Raw genomic sequence first — 24,400 nt, forward strand, 5'->3', positions numbered from 1 at the left:
TGGTCCCTGGGTCGGCAGTGATGGGAAATGCTGCTATTTGGTAATGCTTGTGGTTGGTGAACTCACACCTTTGTATAAATGGCCTGGGTAAGGCACCACTGGCTGTAGAGACACAGATGTCCTGCAGAGATGGGAGATCAGAGGCAAAATGCAGCTTGCAAGGGTCTGCTGTATCTGGGAGCCCCCGTGGCATAATCCCTATATTCACTTTCAGTTATCAAAAATTCTGCACTTGCTCCTTTCTACAAAATATTTTTTTGGATAACTTTTATGTACAGGTATGGGACCTGTTATCCAGAATGCTCAGGACCTTAGGTTTTCCAGATAAGGGATCTTTCCATAATTTGGATCTTTTTACCTTAAGTCTATTAGAAAATCATATGAACATGAAATAAACCAATAGGCTGGTTTTGCTTCCAATAAGGATTAATTACAGTATATCTTAATGGGTTTCCGGATAAGGGTTCCTATACCTGTACTCTAAATATCAGTTTTGATGGTTTACATGGGGGGAAGCTTTCTATAAAAAATGCAACAAAGTCACCTTAAATCTCACTTTTGTCTCTATCCAGCCTCGTCAAGTGATCGGGGTGGGCTCAGTTCAGCCGAAAGGGGAACATATCAGACGCTGAGATTTTTTTAAAGGAAACCCCAGCTAATGACATTTTTTAAGCCATTTAGGCTCAACTCTCGCTGCCCGCCCCGACACGCTGTTGTGCCACAGATATATTTTTGCTCTTTAATATGAGCGATTTGTAGCTCTAAATGAGCAATTTGTTGTGCTCCCTATTGGGAGCAACAGTCCTAGCGCTAGGGCTATTTGTTTAAGTGCAGGCCCATCTTCTGAGAAAGGGATCGCCGTTGGATGGTGTAGTTACATTAACCCACACAAGGAATTAGAGGGATTTGGGAAGCGGCAGGGGCAAAAGAAAGTTGGGCTCTTCCCTGGGGAGAAGCACTTTAGCAAGTTGCATCTACCCTGATGTGTGTGGTCTCAGGGCATCCGGAGGCTTTTAACAAGACCTAGAGGACTGTGATGACTTTGGATTTGAGGAAATCAAATATTGTCTCCTTAAACTGGTTGTTAAACTTTAAGGTTAACTTTTAGTATGATATAGAGAGTGATATTCTGAGTCAATTTGCAATAGGTTTTCATTTTTTATTATTTGTGGTTTTTGAGTAATTTAGATTTTTATTCAGCAGCTATCCAGTCTGGTTGCTAGCCTTACCCTAGCAACCATGTATTGATTTGAATAAGAGACTGGAATCTGAATGGGAAAGGCCTGAATAGCAAGAGGAGTAATAAAAAGTAGCTTTACAGAGCATTTGTTTTGTTTTTTAGATGGGGTCAATGACCCCCATTTAAAAGCCAGAAAGAGTCAGAAGGAAAATAATTAAAAAAACTATAAAAAATAAATAAATAATGTAGACTAAATGAAAAGTTGCTTAGAAATGGCCATTCTATAATCTACTTTAAGTTAACTTAAAGATGAACGACCCCTTTAAGAAAGTGACAGTGTTTCACCACTATCACAATGGCACAATTATAAGTCAATTTAGCAAGTCAACCTCTAGTGCAGCCTATGCCCAAGTCTAACATTTCTGGACATTTTTTGTCGAACATAATATCCAGGGGCACCAGGCCACACCAGCTTAGCCTCACAGCCCAACAATTTGGGAATCATTGACCTATAGTCACATGACTGAACCCACAGATCCTGTGTAGAATATCAGCTAGTAGTGTAGGCAAGAGCTCTGTAGCGAATGACATTATGGTGTGCGAGTTTCTACCTTGTGCTTATCCCAAAGGTCATGTTGGTGGGCAAGTTGAGACCCTGAGGTTTGGTGCATTCTTCAGGAAGGGGGCGCCACATCTGGTGGTGTTTGCGGTACACCTGATGCTCGTGAGCGGTGACTAGGCCAGATCTTACGGCCTCGCGGTTAAGGGCAATATAATCTCGTTCTAGTTTCCTTGGGAGACTTTTAGCCTCTCTTGAGTTCCACTGGCCCAGAGCTGCAGGAAGGTAAAGGAATTCTTGTGAAATCCACTATATATATACACAATATTACACAGAGCAGTGGCCCTCTTTTTGTATAAAAAAATGGTGGATTCATGGTTACATACATTATTACACAAAATGTAGATCCTTCTTTATATGTAACACAGAAGCGGAACCTGGGTTTTAAACAATAATACAGAGAAGGGACAGATTCCCGATTATATATCCTGCTACAGAGGCGTGGATCCCTGAAAATGTACCTTACTATAGAATAGAGCGGATCCCTAGGTATATACATTGATACAGAGATGAGGGGGGCTCCTAGGCATATACAGTTAATACAGACAGGAGGATCCCTGAGTATACATTAATACAGAGAAGGGGATCCCTAGGTATATACTTTAATAAGGATAAGGGGGATCCCTAGGTATATACATTAACACAGAGAAGGGGGGATCCCTAGGTATATACATTAATACAGAGAAGGGGTATCCCTAGGTATATACTTTAATATGGATAAGGGGAGATCCCTAGGTATATACATTAATACAGAGAAGGGGGATCCCTAAGTATATACAGTATTACAGAGAAGGGGGGATCCCTAGGTATATACATTAATACAGAGAAGGGGTATCCCTAGGTATATACTTTAATACGGATAAGGGGAGATCCCTAGATATATACATTATTACAGAGAAAAGGGGATCCCTAGGAATATACTTTAATACGAATAAGGGGGGGATCCCTAGGTATATACATTATTATAGAGAAGGAGAATCCCTAGGTATATACTTTAATACGGATATGGGGGGATCCCTAGGTATATACATTAATACAGAGAAGGGGTGGATCCCTAGGTATATACATTAATACAGAGAAGGGGGGATCCCTAGGTATATACATTAATACAGAGATGGGGGGATCCCTATGTATATACATTAATACAGAGAAGGGGTATCCCTAGGTATATACTTTAATACGGATAAGGGGAGATCCCTAGATATATACATTATTACAGAGAAAAGGGGATCCTTAGGAATATACTTGAATACGGATAAGGGGGGATCCCTAGGTATATACATTATTATAGAGAAGGAGAATCCCTAGGTATATACTTTAATACGGATAAGGGGGGATCCCTAGGTATATACATTAATACAGAGAAGGGGTGGATCCCTAGGTATATACATTAATACAGAGAAGGAGGGATCCCTAGGTATATACATTAATACAGAGAAGGGGGGATCCCTATGTATATACATTAACAGAGAAGGGGGGGATCCCTATGTATATACATTAATACAGAGAAGGGGGGATCCCTATGTATATACATTAATACAGAGAAGGTGGATGACTAGGTATATACATTAATACAGAGAAGGGCAGATCCTAGTGAATAAGCTCTGATTGGTACAAAGGTGCCAGTAACGTACCTAAGGCCACGCCTCCATCTTTAATATAGGAGTTTACTCCATAAGTGAAATCCGGCCCTGGCATAGGGTAACTGGTTCTCCGGGTCTTGCCAAGCTCAGCCTGCAAAGGGAAGAATAAATGATAAATAATGCAATAAAGGGAAACTTAATAAGGAGTTGTTAAAGGGATCACTACATTGCCCATCCTCACCTGCCCATAGAGATATAGTCACTGAAGCAGGTCACAGGCAGTTGTTTAGCTGGTGGACCCCCTAGTGAGGCTGAGCTGATTGTTTGCGTCCACAACGCTGGGCCCCCCTGTACTGTAAAGATCTGTCATGGCAGCACCCATCATTTATGAGAAGGGAGGCCTGTATCCTACTCTGTAGCATGAACATTACCCAGGACCCTTGGATACCAAAACCTTTCATTAAAGGGGTTGTTCAGCTCTGATTTAACGGTTAGTTGGTTTTCATTTTTTTTTATTATTTGAGTTTTTTGAGTTATTTTGCTTTTTATTCAGCAGCTCTCCAGTTTGCAGTTTCAGCCATCAGGTTGCTACAGTCTAAATTACCCTAGCAAACATGCACGGATTTGAACAAGAGACTGGAAAATGAATAGGAGAAGGTCCGAGTAGAAAAATAGTAATAAAAATGAGCGATAACAATACATTTATAGCCTTAAAGAGCATTTATTTACTATTTGGGGTCAGTCACCCCCATTTGAAAGCTGGAAAGAGTCAGAAAAAGGCAAATAATTTGCAAGACCAATTGAAAAGTTGCTTAGAATGAGCCAATCTATAACATACTAAAAGTTAACTTAAAGGTGAACCACCCCTTTAAATTGGCCTCTCCTTACCCACCCCATATGCAGATTCCCTTACTACACTTTTATTGTCCGCCACACACAATGGCTGCTGAGAGTTCTAGTTCACCCAAAGCCCAAACGACACTGTGCAGCTGCAGCCATACTGGATATTATAATGGCGTTCCCTCTGCCATTGTCTGACTCGCTCTTGATGAGCGCAGGAGATGCCGCTCCAGATCTGCGATTATACATGTAAAGTGTTGCGTTTCATGCCCCTAATTAGGTAAAACTGTGAGCTTCCAGGACGAGTGTTATTTTAAATAGGCCCAATTAGTGTTCCCTGTAAGAGCCGTAGCTATATAATGTATGCACCGGCTGTCACATGCCCAGCGAGAGAAATGGCAGCCTCACAGGGAATCAGCATCTTACTTACAGATCAGGAGGATGTTATTTACTTCCCATCACATGGTACAATAAGTGGCAAAGCTGAGACTCTGACCTGTTAGACTGTAAGGTTTTCAGCATAGGGGGCCATTGACAAAGAAAGCTGAATATGGCAGCTCCCACTCACATGTACAGGTATGGTAGTTATCCACAATGCTCTGGACCTGGGGTTTTCCAGATAAGGGATCTTTCTTTAATTTGACTCTTCAAACCTTAAGTCTACTATAAAATCATATAAACATTAAATCAACCCAATAGGCTGATTTTGTTTCCAATAAGGATTAATTATATCTTAGTTTTTATCAAGTACAAGCTACTGTTTTATTATTACAGAGAAAAAGGAAATCCTTTTTAAACATTTGGATTATTTGGATAATATGGAGTCTATGGGAGACAGGCATTCCGTAATTCAGAGCTTTCTGGATAACAGGTTTACAGATAATGATCTCATCCTTGTACTGTGTAAATACAAATATACAGAGAAGAGAATGTTCTGGGCACACAATATGCTATACCCTCATACTGTACTGTCTAAGGGAAACAATATCGCACCTCCCATATGTATAAATACAAATATGGAATGTTCTGGGTACACAATAAACAACACCATCTTTTTCAAAAGAAGATGATTCACGATCAACAGTTGTGTCCCTTTAAAGGACAATATAAAAATGTGCTCTTTCATGTAGCGACTCAATGAAAGTGCAGATTCCGTAACACAAACAAAGGCCACAGCACAATAAATCCGGCATATAATAGAGATGGAATGAATGAGAGTAAATGGGAGCTAAATTGAGTGTGAGCATGTGGGCGATGACCATCTAATGCTCCGTGGGAGCACCCAATAATATGCTACTGATCAATGCAACAATAGCGCCCAATCTCCCAACACTGCTGTTTGAAGACTGAAAATCTCCAAAGCAAACAAGCACAACAAGGACACAATCGTTGCACTGCTTTGTGTGTGTAGTTGTGAGATGAACTGCTCTTTGTGTGCCGCTGTGTGTCAGCCTTGTGCTCTGTCTGTAGGATTAAAAGCAACTCTTTATACTAGATCTCCATGGTGAGACCTTTGGGGGGATCAGCATTGTCCCCGGACCATACGGGACACATCATGTTTTCCTCCTTTCATGTTGAGAAAGAGAGTGGTCAAATTGCTGGAGATTTTCCCCGGCTTGGGATCAGATGAATTAATAATGGCCTGGCTCGATTTAATGAGTCAACCTCCAAAGAGTTCTGTGAAGGCTTTGATGTCCCCTACCATTGGGTGAGACTCCTTTATGAGCTAAATGAGTGTGGCTTTGCAGGATCGGCAAGCAGAAACCCTCTCTGGGATCCTTGCCATTCACCAATTACGTCAAAACGCATCTCCCTCATTTGTAATTCATCTCTGGGGGAAGAAAATGCAAAAAAATCTTTCATAAAATCTCCCTCCCGCCTATAATAATTTGTTGGTGCAGGACATTTATTTAAAAGGGATGATACTGTTAAACTATTGACACTGTATCGGAGTGATATTAAGTCAGTTGGGAGTATGTTTGAGAAAAAGTGATTTACTTATGTCTTCACTTCTATGCTTTCTAGTTTCTAGTAATAATATATATCAGAGCACAGATCCTATCTGATCCTAATTGGAACAAGCAGTTCTGTCCTGCTTTATGGCTGAGATTCTATCTATCTGTAAAACAGAGCATTCTGTCCCAGTGGCTAAACAGATTCTATCTGATCCCCATTGGAAGCAGCAGTCCTGCCCTACTTCGTGGCAGCTGAGAATTTAGCTATCTGTATAACAGAGCATTCTGTCCCAGTGGCTGCACCGATCCTATCTGATCCCCATTGGAAGCAGCAGTCCTGCCCTGCTTTATGGCTAACATTCTAGTTATCTGTATAACAGAGCATTACATTATGTAACATAGTCAGTTGAAAAATGACATGCATTTATTAAACTGCAACCTTTTAATTGCACCTATCTTAAGATATAACCCCCCCCACACACCGTGTATTTACTGTGGGCTACAGAAAACATAATTAGTTCCCCTTTAAATAGGCGGATGGGGCTCGGCTGGCAGTTAATTTGGCTTCCACAAGCTACAAATCTGCCATCCCTGGGTATTCATAATTACAGAATATAAGAAACTATTATCACATCTAATGGTAATAAGGCCTTAAGGGAGCACAAACACAAACACAAGTTGCTCTGTTATGGAAAAGTCTGTTTAGTAGCTTGATAATTTATTCATAAAAGTGCAAATATTTGAATAGCTGCATAGGAAATAGGGAGGAAAAGAAGATGCAAATATATGCTGTAATTACCCTACTTTTATAGATCCTTTGATCTATATATATATATATATATACACACGGTTTTCTCCTGTATACTGGGAGATGGGGAAGGGTAGTCAATTTCTTGTGCACCACACACTTCCTGCTGAGTTAAAAAAAACAAAAGAACTGTTTCCTGCCAGTAAGTGGTGTGCACAGAAAAACAGCTTCCCCCAGTTGCATTTCTACTGCATTTTAGACAGGTCTGATGTTACAAAATCTTCTATAACTTTAATGTCTGGGTTCTTTGAAATAAATACTATGAATTATATCATTATAAAATCAATGTTTATTTACATAAAAAGTGATCATAATGAGGGGGGTGGGATTTGAAATGAATCTTCTACAGGGAGGTCATATGCTCCTCCGATACTCCGAATACATACAGGTTGGTTAATTGGCTTCTGATAAAACTGCCCCAATTGTGTCACTGTGTTAGGAACTTTAGATTGCAAGCTCCACTGGGACAGGGGATGATGTATAATCTCTGTAATGTGCTGCAGAATATGTCGGTGCTAAGGTATGGGATCTTTCCATAATTTAGATCTTCATACCAGTCTACTAGAAAATCATGTAAACATTAAAAAAACCGAATAGGCTGGTTTTGCCTCCAATAAGGATTAATTACGGTATATCTTAGTTGGCATCAAGTACAAGCGTTATTATTACAGTGAAAAAGGAAATCATTTTTTAAAATTTGGATTATTTGAATATAATGGAGTCTATGGGAGACGGCCTTTCCATAATTCAGAGCTTTATGGATAACAAGTTTCCGGATAACGGATCCTCTACCTGTATAATAATGATGAGCTGTTTTCCCTTCTGGTGAGGGAACAGGCTTCTTATTAGAGTCATTTGCAGCTACTTTACAACAGGAAACCTGGAGCAGCTTCTTGGTTTGAATAACAGCTAAACAATCATTTTGACATCCCTCGACACCCAGCGATTTGGGTGGAATACAGAGCAGTATGACATCTGTCCCCATAAACACACAGCTTTATTATACCTCATTAAATGTCATTGTGGTGCTCCCCTCACTCATAGCTCTAATTAAAGCCAGCTTTGCTTCACCTTTCTCTATACACTTATTGCAAACACCACACTCTGATAAAGGGCTAAAGCACACAGGGTATTTGCACTGCTGGGCAAACTGCAGAGAGTCTTTATTGACTGCTACCATTTGAGAAAGGGCCGTAGAGTGTTTGGTATGCAGTGGTTGTCAATGAAAGAAGCTCAGTGCTGCCCCACACAAGCAACATCGTGTCACAGTGGTTGCACAGATCCTATCTGATCCCCGCTGGAAGCAGCAGTCCTGCCCTGCTTTATGGCTGGCATTCTAGCTATCTGTATAATGAGCATTCTGTCCCAGTAACTGCACGTATCCTATCTGATCTCCATTGGAAGCAGCAGCCCTGCCCTTCTTTATGGCAGCTGAGATTCAAGCTATATGTATAACATAGTATTCTGTCCCAGTGGCTGCACAGACCCTATCTGATCCCCCATTGGAAGCAGCAGTCCTGTCCTGCTTTATGGCAGCTGAGATTCTAGCTATCTGTATAATAGAGCATCCTGTCCCAGTGGCTGCACAGATCCTATCTGATCCCCAATTGAAGCAGCAGTCCTGTCCTGCTTTATGGCTAACATTCTAGCTATCTGTATAACAGAGCATTCTGTCCCAGTGGTTGCACAGTAGTGATGTGCCGGCCGACCTGATACTCGCGGGTCTGTCGGGTTCGGGCGGACCTCGCATCCCCATTTGCGTTTGGCAGGCTGGGCCTGGTCGAGCTCTTGTTCCTGCTCGCAACACCCGCCAACTTACAGTGTACATCCTGCTAGCCCCGCCCCTTTTGTGACATCATCGCTGGGCTATAAAAGGAACCCGGAAGACAGCCGTGGGCGGGCGCAGGGAGGGCAGGTTTGGGTCGGCACATAACTACTGTACAGATCCTATCTGATCCCCATTGGAAGCAGCAGTCCTGCCTTGCTTTATGGCTGAGATTCTAGCTGTCTGTCCCAGTGCCTGCACAGATCCCATCTGATCCCCATTGGAAGCAGCAGACCAGTCCTGCTTTATGGCTGACATTCTGTATAACAGAGCATTCTGTCAAGGTGTCCAGGGATCCAACATTGCTGCAAGATTTTGAGCCCATCAGGATTATTTACCAGAGTAAGAAATCTTGCAAGGCTCGCAAAATCAACTCTATAAGTTTTAAAATATATACTTTTACAAAAATATTTAATTATTTAGTAATATATATAGCCCCGTACCAATCAAAATTGCATGCAGAAACATTATTGAGATTAAATAGGCATATACCGTAAATAATGAACACCCATACAGGAGGATTGTAGAGGCAATGCAGTAAGTAGGGGTGACTGTATTGCTCCAGATGCTGAAGCCTTAGGGAAACCTCTTAAGTCGGCTGCATGATAATGATAATAATGAAAGACTGATGAAAGTAACGCGGGTGCTGCCGCAGAGTTTGCCAGTTTCCAGTGATTTGAGGGGAGAGGCATTGTGCTGCCAACGCACGGCCATCTTTCCTCCCACGACAGCTTGAAACCAAGCTCTTCATTTGCATTTACATGATCCTGCTGAGGAGCACATCCGATGGGGAGATTTATTTGCCACTTAGTTTCAGGTTTGATTACTTTCAGCCAAGAGCAGGGATAAGGTACAACCATGAAGGAGTTAGGTAGACAGAGGGGGCATTGGATTGTACCAAGCTGAGGCTGAGGTATTAGTAGACTAACACTGGGACACCAGGGGCCCACCAAAAACCTTAGATCAGTGGCCCACTCTCAGCACTATTATAATTCCTCTCCTCACACAACCTCTATTCTGCTAGTCTCTTTTCTTTACATGCTATAATCTGTTTATCTTTGTTCTCATAGAAATAGGAAAAGGCCATGAAATATGCCAAATGTTTTTAAGCAGGAGGGCCCACTGACAACTGGGCCTGTCAGGAGTTTTCCTGGTATCCCTGTGGGCCAGTCCAACTATGCTAAAGACCTACTCTGTGGAACCGCAGAACAGGGAGCTGGGCAGAAAAAAACATAACGTCCTGATTGAAGGATCATGTATGCATATTAAACAGCCATATGGAATGTGCTCTAGCTTTCAATCACAAGTATGAGATGCCCCTAGATGCCTGGAAGATGCCCCCAAGTAACACCCCAAAGTAATAGCATGGAATAAATGAGAACATTTCAGCAGAGCAATCCCTTTAAGATGATGTGACAGTTTGCATTAACGTGCCGTTTTTCGCTGTCACATGCCCTAGGTGACGGGCGCAAGGAAACAGCTTAATTACCATAGGAATAAACAGCTAAATATTATGCTGGCATTTAGGAAAAGAAAAACACAATGCTTGTTCCCGTCTACGGGCTGCATCTCATTAAATGAAGCTCCTAATTCAAGGCGATTTAATTACACCAAATTAAGTCATTGCTGGATTCGGAGACAAGTTTTGCAGACTATGTCCGTTCTGCGAGGTTCTGAGGCTGAAAGAATTGCTTTAGTTCTAGAGCTAAACGTTGTACAGCTGGTTCCAATAACGGGTCTGTGATGAGCCTTCGGTACCATCTGGTTCGGCTTTATATTGATGGGCCACACTTGTGTCTGGATGGTGGAGCATGTGGGCATGGCAAGGTTAAACTGGCGATTCTAAAACATGACTATTTTTCAGTTCAAACCACCAGTCTGTTTTGGACAGAGGTCAGAATTGAGAGCAAAACACAAGGCAGCAATGCTAACCAGTGTGCCTCCATAAACACTAACTGCTTTAATGGTATAGGAGGAGATGACCCTCTATACTATAACAACCCTATGGTTGCTGCCAAATAGGGGATATGAATTTAAAGGAACAGCAACACCAAAAAATTAAAGTGTTTTAAAGGAATGACAATATAATGTACTGGTGCCCTGCACTGGCAAAACTGGTATGTTTGCTTTAGAAAAACAACTATAGTTTATATAAACAAGCTGCTGTGTAGCCATGGGGCAGCCATTCAAGCACTGAATACACAGTAGATAACAGTAAGTACTACTATAGATTATAGAGTACTACTATAGTTTCTAAAAACAAGCTGCTGTGTAGCCATGGGGGCAGCCATTCAAAGCTGAAAAAGAAGCAAAGGCACAGGATACACAGTAGATAACAGATAAGCTCTGTAGTATACAATGGGATTCTTCAGAACATATCTTTTATCTAGTGTGGATCCTGTGCTTTTTAACATTTCCCTACGGCCAGCCAGGTCCCCTTATGAACTTTTATTAGTTCCTGTAGTAAAAACAATGTGTACAGCCAGTGGGAAAAAAAACATGCTCTTCATGGATCATGCGACCCAGGCCGTTCCACCAACCGGAATGTCCGATCTACTGGCACAGACCATCTCTTATCCCTGCCCTTACCATCCTCTGTCCCTAATCATAGTCTGAAAGGGATGTAAAATCTACCAGGAGAACAAGCTGGGCCCTTTAAGTCAGCCCCAGTGGGCCCAGGATGTCCCAGCTCCCACCCTCTTTCTGGAAAGCTACTTTCACAACCCCAAAGTTAGGATTATGCTAAAACCTGGGAGGGGGAGTCAAACATGGGAGTATACCGCTACCCCACTGGCGATATTGAACCATAAAGGGGGTCCCTTAAACTGGCCACTTGCTGATCCTCATTCGTCTATATAGGAGAAACTCTGAAGGTGGAGCGCGGATAATAATGGCTGATCCTCTTGAAGTCTGATTCAGTAAATAAATTGCATTTCCCTACCTGTTTGCCAACGTGGCACATAAGCAATCTAGGCAAACGCTCCATGGCACCTGCTCTAGTGATTACAGTTGTACTTTTTGTACTAAGCAGATCTAAGCAGCCCTGAGAAGCGACAACACACCGCACCTATTCCCCAAAGAAATCAACTCTAATCCCCACTAAGAAGATTACAATAATTTGGAGCAACTATATTGACTTAAACCTTGATTTAAAAAAGGAGATCTCCTGCCACTGCTTATTATGAGGAAGGAACTTAAAGGATAAACAAGGTATGATTTGGCAGCCAAACTAAAGGGAGTAAAATTTAACTTGAAATCGGGAATAATTTTCATAATTGGCTGCAATGATGTGTTCAAGGAAGATTGGGCATCTTGTACAGGGCTCCATGATACCTTATGGCAACCCTGTCAGCAAAGCTCCATTCTAGCGATGCACCGAATCCAGTATTTTGGATTCTGCCGAATCCCTGAATCCTTAGTGGAAGATTCGGCCAAATACCGAATTTAATCTGAATCCTAATTTGCATATGCAAGTTAGGGACAGGAAAGGAAAAAATGGAGAAAATGTTTACGTCTTTGTTTTGGGATGAAAAGTCCAGTGATTTCCCGTCCTGCCCCCAATTTGCATATGCAAATTCGGATTTGGTTCGGCCAGGCACAAGGATTCGGTCGAATCCGAATCCTGCTGAAAAAGCCCGAATCCCGAACCGAATCCTGGATTCGGTGCATCTTTGCTTATTTTAATACAAATCTATTCTGGGAAATAATGGTGCATTTTGGGTAAAAAAACCCAGTAAAAATTAGCAACTTTTGTGCATTTCTCACTCCCATAGTCTTAAAGAAGGACAAGTTGCAAAGCCCTCTACAAGTTCAGAAAATCAAAGAACACTCTGTAATTGTCCATGGGGTTAAATAAAGAGGGAGAGTGAAAAATCAATGGCTTTAATCCTGAACAGACAAGGAAGACGGTTTTAGTGGCTGTGCCATTAACCTTCTGTCTGTCTGCACCCACTCCCCATTCAGCTCACTAATGATTGAATGAACAGGCAGATAGTCTGTTACTGTCAGTTTCAAGGGGCTGCTCCTGTGGTTTAACAACCTTGTTTTGTCCTGCCCTTTGACACCTCCATGCAGGAACGACATTAACTGGGTTGGGTGTGCAGTCTGGGGACTATCCATAATGCTTACCCCACTGAGCCTGTCCCCCCCCCCACCCCCATTGAAGCTGCTTTATTCCCTAGAGAGGTGCAGGGACATCTGACAAATCTGCTCAAGATATATTTATAATCATATATATGATGGAGATGTAGATTGGTCTACTTGCATTCATGACACGGCTCCTGGTACCAATCATACTAAATAGAGCTGGCGGAATGGCATCCAACATAAACTGGCACAATTAAGGATATTAGGGTTCTGGCCCTTTAAGAGCATGGCCGCATACTCCTTAAAAACACCTAGCTGTATCCATCTACAGTACAGGGACACTGGAAGCAATACTTGTGTTTGACATTGCATGCATATTATCACTTTACAGAGAAGGAATGTTCTGGGCACACAATAAGCTATACCCTCATACTGTCTAAGGAAAACAATATGGCACCTCGCTTACATATGTATAAATACAAATATACAGAGAAGGAATACAGCTTATTTCTCTTTAAAGCCCTGAAGCCTTTCTTTCCTAACCGAGGGCCCATATCACTGCCTACAGATCACTCAGCTGTAAGTGTTCCGTGGCTGCCTTCCCTGCCTTGTACTGAAGGGATGCAAAGATAAAAATAAGCCTCCAGATATGTTTTACTTTACCTGTAGACTTAAAGACGGCACATAAAATGCTGAATATTCTGGTTCCTGTCAGTGGCTCAGCTGCTGTAATATTTCCCTTCATTACAGAGCTGCCTGGGACTCTAAACCTCTCTAATTTCCTACATCGCAGCTATTTATTTAAATGCTAACTCGCATTATGAAGTGATAATCCTCATGCACGGGAGATAATTTATGAGGCATTTAAATTAAGAGGAGCAACTAATTGGGAGCATGTGTCTTGGTAAACCCTGCAAATGCTCAGCAACTACAAATGAGCAAAGAATTGGAAGATTTTCAGGATATTTTTTACCCCCTTCCCTTTTCCATCGCTGGGGAATGGAGAGGGGGAATCTCAAGCTCAATTCCAACTGTGGCTGGTACAGATATACGACCAAGCCAGCTGAAAGAGGGATCTTTATATTTACAGAATAAGCATAAATTAAATTTATTAACATTGCAAGAGATTGTTCTAGGCTGCGGCCAGGGCTGCTCCATTTCGTATTATACTACAATAGGGGTTAGGTGCAGGGGTTAAGTATTCAATATTAGATTTATCTGAACCCTTGGAACCTATAAGTCTGTTTATTAAAGGGAAAGTATCATGAATTCAGTTTTTCAGTGTGTATTAAGCACATTTCTAATATAATTCAAAGCAAATGTAAGCAGAACTGAAGCCTAGAAACAATCTGGCTAGAAATGTTGTATAGTATATACTGTAGTTAGTGTTCCAGCCTAGAGGTTCAGCAGCCCTATAATAGTAATGATCCAGTTCTTTAAAGCTGTTCCCAGCAGCTCTGCATGTTGCAGCTTATTATGCATCTTCTGTGTGTCAGTGACACTGCACATACTCAGTGAGCACTGGGCTTCTGCTGAGAAACAAACCTTAGAGGGGTCATTGGAAATCTTCAAGCAGAAAATTACGTTACATCATTCTTTCATGAATGTAATAGTATATGTAAACTGTATATTGTGAGTGGGTTCCTTAGCTCAAGTAAGTGACAGCAGCCTGATGCATGTGCTGGGAATCAGTAGAAAGAAGATGGGGAGTCCCTGGGAAGGGAGTGTGGCTGTGGGATAGCAAGTATAGTAGGGAGAGATGGTGCCTATAGTAACAGTGGGATAATAGTCTCTGGGAAGGGCGAGTGACTGTGGGATAGCAGGTATAGTAGGGTGGGATAGTGTATGTAGCCCCCGTCCCTGCCACAGCTAAAGATGACCCACTCTGCTATTTATCATATCTAGAATACTGCAATAAACCCATATAATAAAATGCATCACCTGGATTAAGACAAAGTGTAAAAGCCAGAAAGGCTGACAATACATGGGCAGGATTTTACAAGGCAGTGCATTTCCTATAGTCCACTTGCACCCCCTCCCTGCTCACTCCTGTACGCTGCTTGTGTTGGCCTTGCAGGAGAAGAAGTGAAATATTAGGGAGTGGGTTGCTTGAGAGCTCCCAGCGGTTCCAAATCTCAGAGCTTGTGTGCCGATATGTAAAGAATAAAAAACCCAAAGACTATCAGTAACCTGTCGCCACGGTCAGCTCTGAGCATGGAGTTTTCCTCCCTGCTGGGGCTGTTACCTGCAATAGATTTCTTCCAGCACTAAGCACCATGTAGCACTGACTAACATTAGAATGATTTATAAACCCCATTTCTGCAGTGAAACTCATACATCAACGTGAGGAGAGAAAGGGAGGCATAATCAGCTGGGGAAAGATCCTGAAGAATAAGAAGCAAAAAAAGGAGAAAAAAATTACAAATGTTACAATTAAAAAAAAGAAAAGAAAATCAATATTTTAATTCATAAAGTTAAAATTTTATTTGCCATGAGAGCAGCTGCGGCTCTTGCAGCTGTCGACCATAGAGGGAAAGTTTGCAGACTGGGACGACTTTGCAGACAAAAGAAACTGCAGTGCGGTGAAATGCGTCGATAGCCGAGCAGAACCAATATGGGGTTAAACTTAATACCGCAGTCTTGGACTTTTAAAGGCACAGTACACCCAGCAGGGATAGAGTAGGGTTTGGGTAGAGTTGCCCCATGGCTGGCATTTTAATGGCCTTTACTCCTACGCTAAGGTGAAAAAATGACAGCAGCCCTTTCTTACTTTATGGCAAAAATGTACCTATGATCTTTGGGTTTTGCGAAATACTGTACCAAATGTGAGCCCTGAGCTGTTTATTTATAATTCTGACTCCCCGCCCCCACCGAAACTGCTGCCTGGAGATTTCCTGGAGATACCAATTGGCCTTTGGCCATCCATCACATATTTTCGATGCACTAGGTTTGTAGAATGACATCTTTTAATGGCTTCATGACATGTCATGCACGCTCACATGGTTCGGAAATATGGTCAAAATAGGCCAAAGTATACGCAAAATCTGGACCTATATACAGTAGCTAGTTTGGGGGATTTATAGCAGCTTATTAAGTCTAGAGTAATATGAAACTAAAGGTGGCCATACACTATAAGATCTATAGCAGATCCTGATATTTCCACCAATGACAGGGTGATACCGGGCTAATCTGATCATTAGTCCTAGGGCCAAAAGATTGGATTACAAAGATGGGAAGAGGTGATGACCACATCAACTAACCAATGCAGTCTTTGGCTGCAGGGGAAAATCAAATTTGGCCAATTTTTGGCCAGATATCGGTCAGGTAGGACTATCGGAAGGCCCCAAACACTGGCAGATATAATTAAATCTGCCGTGTATGGCCACCTTTAGCCAAGTCAGACCAGACTCCTTCTGTCATTTGACCAGGTTCCACCCCCCCCCCCATTAGATCAAAACAAAGTCCCAATTATGCGGCACGTGGTGGTGGAGGAACTCGTCACCACTCATGTTTATGGCCATTGAAGCAAACAACAATTGCATGTTAGTGCTGCCACTTTACTTCAATGGCAGGCAGCATGGTCAGCGATGGTCACTCCCTGCTGGAAGAGCAAAGGCTTTGTTTGCCATTATCCTTAAATTCTAAAAAGGGAGGCTGGTGATGGTGGGGTCATTAAGTGCGGACAGCGTATGAAACCATAAAACATATCCAAGCTGCCACTGTCTTGCGTTGAACCTGCTGATCCCTCCATGCTACAACCAAGGCACAACAAAGGTTGAGGGTTGACAGAACGCTAACGGGAGTGCACCATTCCCCTTTACCTTCTCTTTCATCAGCTTCACACTCAGATGAGAAATGGAGGAGGACGTTTGTGTAAACAAGGCTGGCGGAACCCATCCAAAACAATAAAAATTATGAATAAAGGAAGCGCGAGGAGATATCTGAAACGATACATTTAGGGTCTCATCACTAGCCATATTAATAATGCTTCGGGTCAAGACTTGTTAGCAAAGGGGGGTGGAAATTATTCTTTTTTTTTTATTATATTTTTTTTCCGCCTTCAAAAGGGCCTGTGCTCAGCGTTCCAGAAATACTAGTGATTCCCCAGGTGGCCTAATTTGTTATCTTCTGGGTTGTTAAATGCCAGAACAATAAAGCAAAGTCTATTGTTAGCTCTAAAGAGCCAGGTGATTTGCATCTGGTCATGGGTTACAGTTTGGCTGCTGCGTTCATTTAGGCTGAGCAAGCTGCATGATCCTTCCCAAAGATCCCCCCTCCCTCCCTTGGGTAATTGGGGAGAAAAAACCCTACCAAGTATCTCGCAGAAAATCATAGGTTATTCCTTTCTCCCCCCCAAACCCATAAAACAGCTGCACTCGGCTAAATTGGTTTGGAAAGTATAAAAAAAATTTGATAATTTATTATACCTCTTAATTCGCATAAACTTACACGTATATTATTTTATTTGCTCTTCAACGGAGGAGATGCTGCGGCTACGCCAGTTCCTTTTTTCCATAACCTACTTATTAGCAACGTAATTTATGAGCATGTTTCTGCTGCCTGAAGATGGGGGCTGTGGGGGAGAAGTAGGTATATAGCAAGCCAAAAGGGAAAGAACAATATGAGGATAATATTTCAGTAAGGCATGTGTGAAGAGGGTGGACGGTTCTCTGTAAATAAAACCGTTGCTTTACATGACCTGAACTGGGTGGTGAGGCAAAGTGTGGACATCATGGAAGGTCTGGAATTAGAACGCTTGATTTAATTGTATTTTGCAAATGTGTAAATCTTATTTGTATAGGGCAGTGGTTGGTTGACATTTTTGGGACCCCATAACTCATAACAAAAGTACAGATATAGGAAAAAAAGTGGTGTATTAACCATTTAGACAGGACAGTAAAAAAATGTTCTCCTTATTTGGCCTTCTAACTGGGGTTTTAGGGATATCTAGAAGAGCAATTACACCTAACCTAACTGTCTTCAGGTTGAGCCCCTTCTTGCAAATTCTCCCCATGGGGTTAGTCCTATGGGCTGAGAAGCACTGGTATAATATGTTCTTCATAAGTAGGTATTGTTTTAACTAGGGATGCACCCAATCAATAATTTTTGGAAAAGATTCAGCCCATTCCCAACACACATGTTTAAAAACAGACACATTGCGAGCAAAACAAATAGTTGCATTATGATGTCCAGAGCTTTAAAGGTCACAACTTTTAGGTTGCATAAGGTAGGATCTGGTGCAGCTTAGGAACTGCCCAAACGGAAACCTGGATTTGTTGTATCCCTAGTTTTGATTAGGCACATTGAAACAGAATGTAAGGGGCAGATTTATCACAGGTCGAATTTCGACGTTATGTGAATTTTTTTTAACTGTAATAAATTCGAATGTACGCACAACTCGAATTTGAGGTATATATTCAATCAAATACAAACTACCCAAAAATTCTAATCGAATTTGAATAGAGTTTTCCTTAAATGTAAGGAAGGCAATAAACATTTAAATGGTTTAACGGACCACTTGTAAATTAACTCCGCAGGTTTTAGGTGGTGAATATTCGAATAAGAATATTTTCCAGTGTATAGGTGTGATAAATCTCACATTCTAATTTAAATTCGAGTTGGTGAATTAAAATTCGAATTTGTGCGTTTTGACCAAAACAAATTCGAATTTGAATTTACCATTCGAACCTTCATAAATCTGCACCTAAGTGTGTAAGTATTTGGAGCTCAGGAGAAGAAGCTGAGATTTTTGTTTCGGGAGGCTTCCATAAGAAGGTCTTCCAGCTATATGCATATATACTGTATAGTGAATGGACTCTTTTTGGGGAGGCTAAGCCTCCTTACTAGGATGGGGCTTGTAGCAAATAGGTTATATGAGATGTTTCTTATATTTAGAAGACACTAGAGTGACTATATACCATGTGACACGTTTAGGTATGAGAGTGAAACATATAACTAGATGTCCTTCATAACTAGATGTAATTTCTCGTCAATGACTGATTCAACAGTTTCCAAACCAGTTCACGGGACCGAACACCACTGTATCTTCCCAGGATATTTGCAAAAGGAACAAGCATGGATCAATAAGTGGATGGGAAATTCTGACAGATTCACTTGTGCTTCTTATTGATCTGCTCTCGGTTATCCAGAAAACACGCACCACTGGTGGGTCAGGTTCTTTAGAAGTCCATGAGATTGACAATGGCTTCTCTGGGGTTGTCAAAAATCACAGTTTGATTTAACCCCATATTTGTGTCTATTCGATTTCCCTTACTTCCTTTGTCAGGGACCTAATAATATGATAACTATATATAAAGGAATCTTCAATTTGATCTTAAAGGGACACTATCTTCAAAAAAAAATGTACTGATATATAGTAAATTACAATTTCAGGTTATACAGTTACTAAAAAAAAAAACAATAATAGATAATTATATTACTTATTGCATTATGCAATTTAATCAACTCCAATTTAACCAACTTAAAATTGAGCTACAGATAGACACCAAAAAGAGTGATATTACAATGGGTCATTCTGTCTGCAGGTAAAATGCAGTATTTATTGATTCAATTCATTTTAAAAACAGACAATATATTGTCTATAAAATTAAAGAGTTTATTTAACCCTTTAACATGTATACATTTCTTCCCCCTAAATATGTGTAGTGAGAATAAAATACATTTTTATCTTGAAAATTGGATGAAAAAGTCTCTAAAATTTTCAAACAACAAAAAAAAACTTTGGAATATCAAGCCGGCAAAGATGAATTTAAACCAACGAGCACCTTGTTGTTTGTCTAAACGGAAATCTTTCTGTTGTTCAAGAGTTGTTGAATTCTCAAGTTCTTTTACTGTTAATGTTAATGGGAACCTCGCACAATGCAAGAGTAATGTTTTTAGGCACTTCTCCCACTCAAGAAAATTCATGTGACATATGATAAGTTCCCAAAAACAAAAAAAAACCCAGAGAAATGCTCCTCAACCGTGTTTAATTCAGCCAAAAAGAACAAAAATTACAGATTGAGGAACATTTTACCCAAGGACACATGGTAGGATAAATGCCATAGCAATTTCATGTATAATACCCCAAAACACAGGACAAGATACAGAATTTAATTTTGAATATACCTTAGAAAATATGGCAGGAAAAAAAAAAAAAAAAGGGTTAACTCCATGTATAATATCTCTGTCCTGTATTTGTTTGTGTTGGTTTTGGGATAATAATATATATTTTTCCACAAATGCGGGGGGGGGGTTATTTATCAAAACCCAAATTTTATTGATTATTTTATTTAAAAAAAGTCTGACCAAACTAGAATCCACAATTTGACCTTATTTGCTATTAAAAAAAACTAGATTTTATCGGATCGGCGAAAAACTCGATAAAATAGAGTGAAAAATTGCTATTGTATGATTTTTTTCTGGCTTTTTCACTAAAAGCCAGAATTTTTCAGATTTTTGCCCAAAAAGCCAGAAATAGTCAGATTTTCGGGGGTAAATCCAGCGCAGACCACAGAAACTATCAAAATCAGATTCCCCCACTAAAAATTTGGATTTTATAGTAAAAGTATAGTCATTCGGACTTTAATAAATTACCCCCTTAATATTAATACGGCCGGGCGGCCCTCTTAAGTCATTTGAGTTTGAGGTATATATTACAGCACACAAAATAAACCTAGAGAAGGCATATGTTACCCTATATTTTGCCTTTAAATATAGAACAGTGCTTGATATTAATATCATTGCAGAATCTACGCTATGTTTTTTAAAAAAACCCCAGTCCATGTATGAAATGATCTTTGGAGTTTGGATGTTACATTGTGCTATATCCAGAGAGTAATAAAACATACTATACAAGGCACCAGGCATATTGCAAAGATAAATATTTATGAAGACCGTTAAAATGTACTGTATAAAATCCACTAAAACAAAGATTTTGCCTCCACAGTAGGGACATTCTGTTTTACACCTGGCTGTCCACCCTCATGACATCATAAGCTTTGATTGGTCATTAATGACACTCAGCTGGATAATGAGAATAATTATGCCAATGAACCATGCATATGGAAAACACAAAATAATAATCAAAGTAGTAGCATTTGTACACATTCCATCCATGAGCCATACCATTTTTGTCGGCTAAGGGGGGGGGGGGGTGTTAATTGCCCAGCAAAAATTTTCATTTTATGCCAATAAACCATGCATATGGAAAAAACAAAAAATAAAAATAATATTTTGTTGTGTTTACACTTTCCATCCATGAGCCATACCACTTTTGTCTGCTACAGGGGGGGTGCGTTAATTCCCCAACAAAAATTTCAAACCTTAAGAATGATTAATTTTTTTGGAGTGTTCTTTAATATTTTATGGCTCTGTTGACAACAGATTGTAAATCTCAGTTTAATTGAAAGAGAAACAAATTCTACGCACGTTTACGGTGGCCAAATTAAGAACTTCTGCCTCCGAAAAATATTGGGGAATGCAAATGAAATAAAGAATGAGAGGGGATGATAAAAACAAGGTCACCTCACACAGATATTAATGTTCTTGACCTAATTTTGGTTTATCTCAGGCTTGTGCAAGCAGCAATATACTAATTAGATTTCCTCTGTTTCCATAATTTCCCGCGCTGACTTGAGGACAGAAGGATTGGCGAGGAGGTAGTCATTGTTCAAAGTGACTGAGCAGGGGGTTACAGAGAGACTCAGCAAAAAGTGTGCTTCTACGCTGGGTCATTCTGTTTGCCAGCAAATGCAATATTTATTATAAGGCTGACATTCAAGAGCCCGGCAGTGACATGCTACAGTATAAATATTGCACTGTAATAGGCCACTGCGACCTAAGATCTGTAAATAGCATCAAACATCTGCCGGTGATAGTGGCATCATCCAAACTCAACCCTCGAGGTGAAAAAGACATTAATATCTGACCCTTGGAGTCTGCAAAAACCGTCCAGCCAGATGAGTTTCAAATCTCTCCGATCATCCTTTTGTTGCCAGTGCCTGTGATTTGTGGAGCGGATGGCGGGGAAAGCTATTATACAATCGGCAATAAAAACAAGTCACAGGTACGAGATGGAGAAATGGAAGATCGGGGGATTTACAACAAAAACAAATATGCGCCGGAGAAGAGGGGGGAAAAATGTGTCGGTGTAATAAAATAAAATGAAAAAAATGTAATTGAAAAAGGAGATTATTCATGATCTCTAAAGTAATGTTGGCGTGCGGGCTATCTTGCTGTAAACCCTTGCAATCCGTGGGGGTGGCGTTAATAACGACACTTTGGTGGTGGTTATATCAGCGAAGTACCCTTAGGCTGCCCCAGAATATAAGCAGTGGATTTTCTGGAACAATATCACCTGCCCAAGGAAAACCTAAGACATACACCTTAAGATCCACTCATTTGACAAGGAATCCAACCTATTGCAAGCCTATGGATAACCATCGGTGAAGTCCACATCAATGCGCCATTGCAGTTAATACCCAATGTTTTTTTTTAAATCTAGCAAATACATTTTGGTTGGGTAGACAGATAGGAGTGCACCATGCAGAGGTTTATAAGATGCCAGCTTGGTCAGGAGGTGCTCATGTATGGACACCTTGAGGTTCACTCAGACATGGTCAGATCTTTGTGGTCTGATGTACCTACTAACTATAGATATTGGCCAGTTTATTGATGGTTCATTGGCAGTTAGAAATTTACAGCCTGCACAATGTCAGCCAGCTCCATGTTGCATCGGCAGAAGAAGAGCCGCAGATTGGCCACAGGACTGGCTGTATTGTGAAACCTGCCTATTAGCTTAACCACAATATCCATGAAAAATACATAACTTATAATGTACCATTTACATTTATCCTCTACAGAACCACAGTTAGAAAAGGGAGCTGCCATATTGTTTTCTCATGGCAAAGGCATTCTTCAGCAGGCTACAACATCACCATCTATCTAGTGGTTTATATAAAAAGTTGTTTATATTATTATCGGTGCATATAAAATAAATTCCAGCATGTTGTGTAACAGCCTCAATTTTACATACCCTCATTTTTAAGTTTTTCCCTTATTTTACACCATTTTTTGGTAGTCCCAGCAATATAAAATGCATAAGAGTTCACAGGCACACAGTTCTGGACTTTTCCTGGATTTTACCACATTTTTTTCCTGGACCCCCTGAAAAATGTGAAATGGGGGTTTTACTGCATTGAAAAATAAAATTAAACAGATGATCCTCCTTAAAGGGGTATATCAAAGCCTAACACCAGGCTGCCTGTTTCTTTAACCCATTAATAGGCAAAACGTAATCTTGCAAGGATGACAGGGTTAAACCTGAATAGAAATATCCGAAGCAGGAGATCAAAGACTAATATTAAAAAGAAAAAAAAAAGACAATGTGAACCCAACGGCAACTGTTTCATTAACACCCCCCCCCCATTCTCATTAGCTGTCACACGGCAAGAAAGGATTGCTTTAATTAGTGCACTTGTATAGGTTTAACTAGTACAATGAGCCCTCCTGCTGTTGTATAGATGACCGTATTGGCTTATAAATACAATGCCTAATTGTCAGACCATGCAAACATGGCCGGTGGGGTGAGACCCCTACAGAAAGAAAAATCTGCTATTTGGGTGTACTTCTCAACACCTCTCTCTCTCTGCTTTTAATCACTCTATTCTCTTGTAATTGAAGCATAACATTGTTATGTGTTCGACAAGTCTGGATCTCCCCTACCGCTTTATTTTTTCTAAACCTTCTTTTCTCTCTGAGCAACACGAGTTCACGGTGCGCTGGAGAAGGACAAGAGAGAAAGTGACAAGGATCTGGTAGAACAGAAGGAGATCAACTTACTGGAAAAGATTTGAATTCAAAACTTTACAAGCATGAAACAAATACTTAGCTTCACCAATAATATGGCTAGGGGAGCTCTGTGGTTTCTGTAGGGTCTAAGGGAGGCATCGGTATAACATGTTAGATCCAATAAATATGACATAATACAGGTCAGAGAACTAGAATGTACCCCCAACTGTATATGATAAGGATATCACTGAGGGGTTCTGTGACCATATAAAGGCACAAGGCTGCAGGCTGAGTTATAAAGGGAACTCAGAGTATTACTCATGTATTATAAGGGCTAATGCACACCCTATTGTAAATGATAAGGATATAAGAAGTCACTGGGGGGTTATGTGACCATTTAAAGGCACAATGCTGCAAGCTGAGTTATACAGGGAACTGTGTGTGAGTAGTATAAGAATTAATATAAAGAGCTTAAAAAGGTTGAGGTTATCAACGTAAATGTCAGTTTTCACAACAGACACATGATTTGGTTTATAGGTAAACTACATGTAATGGGAACCCATGGGAGACTAGTACTGTAGGTCACTTCCTTGTTTTCCTTGTCAGTTCAGTCTGTGGGTACCACCTACCAAACGATGCAGGTTCATAGTGTAATTCTGGGTGTATATGTCTAGATCTGCTTGCTTGTCCAAGTAGAGGTGCACTAAACCAGG

General features: G+C 40.7%; 1 protein-coding gene across 1 annotated transcript in view; it reads right to left on the minus strand.

Annotated features, from left to right (window-relative positions):
- LOC108699933 (cilia- and flagella-associated protein 77) overlaps positions 1–24,400 on the minus strand; it is a 65,489-nt gene that overhangs the window by 29,032 nt on the left and 12,057 nt on the right. The window contains exons 3-4 of the mRNA XM_041575030.1: positions 3,434–3,533; positions 1,792–2,014 (exon numbers count right to left, since the gene is read on the minus strand). Coding sequence (XP_041430964.1) covers positions 1,792–2,014; positions 3,434–3,533 — 323 coding nt within the window. The remainder of the gene's footprint in view (positions 1–1,791; positions 2,015–3,433; positions 3,534–24,400) is intronic.

Source organism: Xenopus laevis, chromosome 8S (assembly GCF_017654675.1).
Source record: "Xenopus laevis strain J_2021 chromosome 8S, Xenopus_laevis_v10.1, whole genome shotgun sequence".
Taxonomy (NCBI): domain Eukaryota; kingdom Metazoa; phylum Chordata; class Amphibia; order Anura; family Pipidae; genus Xenopus; species Xenopus laevis.